This window comes from Manacus vitellinus, unplaced genomic scaffold (genome assembly GCF_001715985.3).
Source record: "Manacus vitellinus isolate BGI_N305 unplaced genomic scaffold, ASM171598v3 scaffold_105_pilon, whole genome shotgun sequence".
NCBI lineage: Eukaryota > Metazoa > Chordata > Aves > Passeriformes > Pipridae > Manacus > Manacus vitellinus.
In genome coordinates this window covers 434,384-437,103 of record NW_021938824.1, presented here as the reverse complement: position 1 = coordinate 437,103, position 2,720 = coordinate 434,384, and the positions used below count along the sequence as shown (strand labels likewise).

Here is a 2,720-nt window from a genome sequence, read left to right as displayed (position 1 = left end):
TGTCCCCCCCTGAGCCCGTGGTGTCCCCCCTGAGCCCGTGGTGTCCCCTGTCCCCGCAGGCCGCGGGCTGAAGTCCCACGCCTACATCCACAGCGTGCAGCTGAGCCACCACGTGTTCCTCAACCTGCACACACTCAAGTTCTACTGCCTGCCCGACAACTACGAGATCATTGACTCCTCCCTCGAGGACATCACGGTGCGGGGGCACCGGGGGCACCCACTGCTGAGGGCACCCACTGCTGGGGAGGCAGCATTGGGGTGCCTCAACTGTGAGGGGGGTCAGGTTTGGGGTACCCTGGCTCTGAGGGGTGAGGTTTGGGTGTACTGCTGTTCTGTGGGGGGTCAGTTTGGGGTACCCCTGTTCTGAGGGGAGTCAGGTTTGGGTTTTCTCTGTTTTGAGAAATCAGGTTTGGGGTTGCCCTTGTTCTGAGGGGCCAGATTTGGGCACCTCCATTCTGAGGGCGATCAGTTTGAGTCCCCCACATTCTGAGGGGGTCAGGCTTGGGGTCCCCCCTCATGCTGAGGGATCAGGTGTGGGTTCCCCCTATCCTGAGGTGTCAGCTGTGGATCCCCCCCTGTTCTGAGGGGTCAGGTTTGGGTTCCCCCCATTCTGAGGGGTCAGGTTTGGGTTCCCCCCGTTCTGAGGGGTCAGGTTTGCGTTCCCCCCATTCTGAGGGGTCAGGTTTGGGTTCCCCCTGTTCTGAGGGGTCAGGTTTGGGTTCCCCCCATTCTGAGGGGTGCCTCTCCCCGCAGTACGTGCTCAAGCCCACCTTCACAGCCCAGCACATCGCCCACCTGGACAAACAGGCCAAGCTGTCCCGGGCCTACGATGGCACCACGTACCTGCCGGGCATCGTGGGGCTCAACAACATTAAGGCCAATGACTATGCCAACGCCGTGCTGCAGGTCACTGGGACAGGCTGCCCGGGGGGGGAACAGCCCAGAACCCCACGGGGGGATCGTGGGAGTGAATCCCACCTTTCCCACGGGAGACACATCGTGGGGGGGTACAGGCTTTGTTTGGGGTGAACCCCCAGCACAGTCCCACTCTGGGGGTCCTGGGGATGAGTCCCATTTCCTGTCTCACACACTTTACACCTGGAGAGTACAGAGTTCATTTTGGGGTGAAACCACCCCAGAACCCTGCTGTGGGGCTGACAGGGATGAATCCCATGTCCACTCTCGCAGGCTTTACACCTGGGAGGTGCAGGCTTTGTTTTGGGGTGACACCATCCTATAACCCCCCCAAAACCCCACCGTGGGGGTTCTGGGGAGGAATCCCACCTCTCTTTTCACAGGTTTTACACACAGGGGAGCGCACCCTGTGAAGTCCTCTCAAAACTGTCCCAAACCCTTTCCCAAAACCCCACTCTGGGGTTCCCAGGGGGGAATCTCACATCCTTTCCCACAGGCTTTACACCTTGAGGGTACAAGCTTTGTTTTGGGGTGAAACTCCTGCATAGCCCCCTTCCAGATCCGTGCTCTGGGGGCTCTGGGGATGAATCCCACAGGGTTTACACACAGAGGGCATGCAGGCTTCTTTTTGGGCATGAGACCCCCCCATAACCCCTAAATCCCCGCTCTGGGGATGAATCCCACCTCCTGCCCCAGGGGCTCTGCATCTGCTGGGGGTGCAGCCCTCAGAAACCCTCCAAAACCCTCGCAGATCCCCTCTCTGGGGGTCCCGGGCGTTGAATCCCCCCTGCTGCCCCCAGGCCCTGTCCAACGTGCCCCCCCTGCGGAATTACTTCCTGGAGGAGGAGAACTACCGGCGCATCCAGCGCCCGCCCGGGGACATCATGTTCCTGCTGGTGCAGCGCTTCGGGGAGCTCATGAGGAAGCTCTGGAACCCCAGGAACTTCAAGGCTCACGTGTCGCCCCACGAGATGCTCCAGGCTGTGGTGCTCTGCAGCAAGAAGAACTTCCAGATCACCAAGCAGGGTGGGCTTTGGGGGGCAGAGCTGGGTCTGAGGGGTCTGGGTTTGGGGAGCAGGGCTGAAATTTAGGGGCAGTGCTGGATTGGGGAAGAAATGCTGGATTTGGGGGGCAGAGCTGGACCCAGGGAGCTCTGGATTTGGGGGGGCAGGGCTGGATTTGGCAGTCTCTGCACTCGGAGTGCAGTGCTGGGCCTGGGGGGCTCTGGGTCTGGGGGACAGCACTGGATTTGAGAGGCAGTTCTGGACCTGGGGTGCTCTGGATTTGAGGGCAGTGCTGGACCCAGGGGTTTCTGGATTTGGGGTGCAGGGCTTGGTTTGGGTGACACTGCTGGGTTTGGAGACAGGGCTGGGTCTGGGGGCTCTGGATACAGGAGATAGGACTGGGTTTGGGTGACTGGATTCTGGGGGGCTCTGGATCTGGGGGGCAGCAGTAGATCTGGGAGACATTGCTGGATTTGGAGGCTGGGCTGGGTCTGGGGGATCTGGATTTGGGGGCAGTGCTGGGTTTAGGTGGCAGCACTGGATATGGGGACCAAGCTGGATTTGAGGCAGCAGAGGAGGATGTGGGGGGACAGCAGGATTTGAGGGGCAGAGCAGGATGTGGGGTGCAGTGCTGGATTTGAGGGGCAGTGCTGGGTGGGGCAGAGCAGGATCCAGGGTCAGCTCTGGCTCCAGCCCTGCTGTGCCCCCATTGCAGGGGATGGGGTGGAATTCCTGTCGTGGTTCCTGAACGCTCTGCACGCGGCGCTGGGCGGCACCAAGAGGAAGAAGAAGAGTGAGTGG

General features: G+C 60.8%; 1 protein-coding gene across 1 annotated transcript in view; it reads left to right on the top strand.

Moving 5' to 3' along the window:
* Positions 1-2,720, top strand: part of USP39 (ubiquitin specific peptidase 39) — a 10,337-nt gene that overhangs the window by 5,079 nt on the left and 2,538 nt on the right. Inside the window, exons 2-5 of the mRNA XM_029963933.1 lie at positions 35-196; positions 754-906; positions 1,716-1,941; positions 2,635-2,716. Of these exons, the coding sequence (XP_029819793.1) occupies positions 35-196; positions 754-906; positions 1,716-1,941; positions 2,635-2,716 (623 nt within the window). The remainder of the gene's footprint in view (positions 1-34; positions 197-753; positions 907-1,715; positions 1,942-2,634; positions 2,717-2,720) is intronic.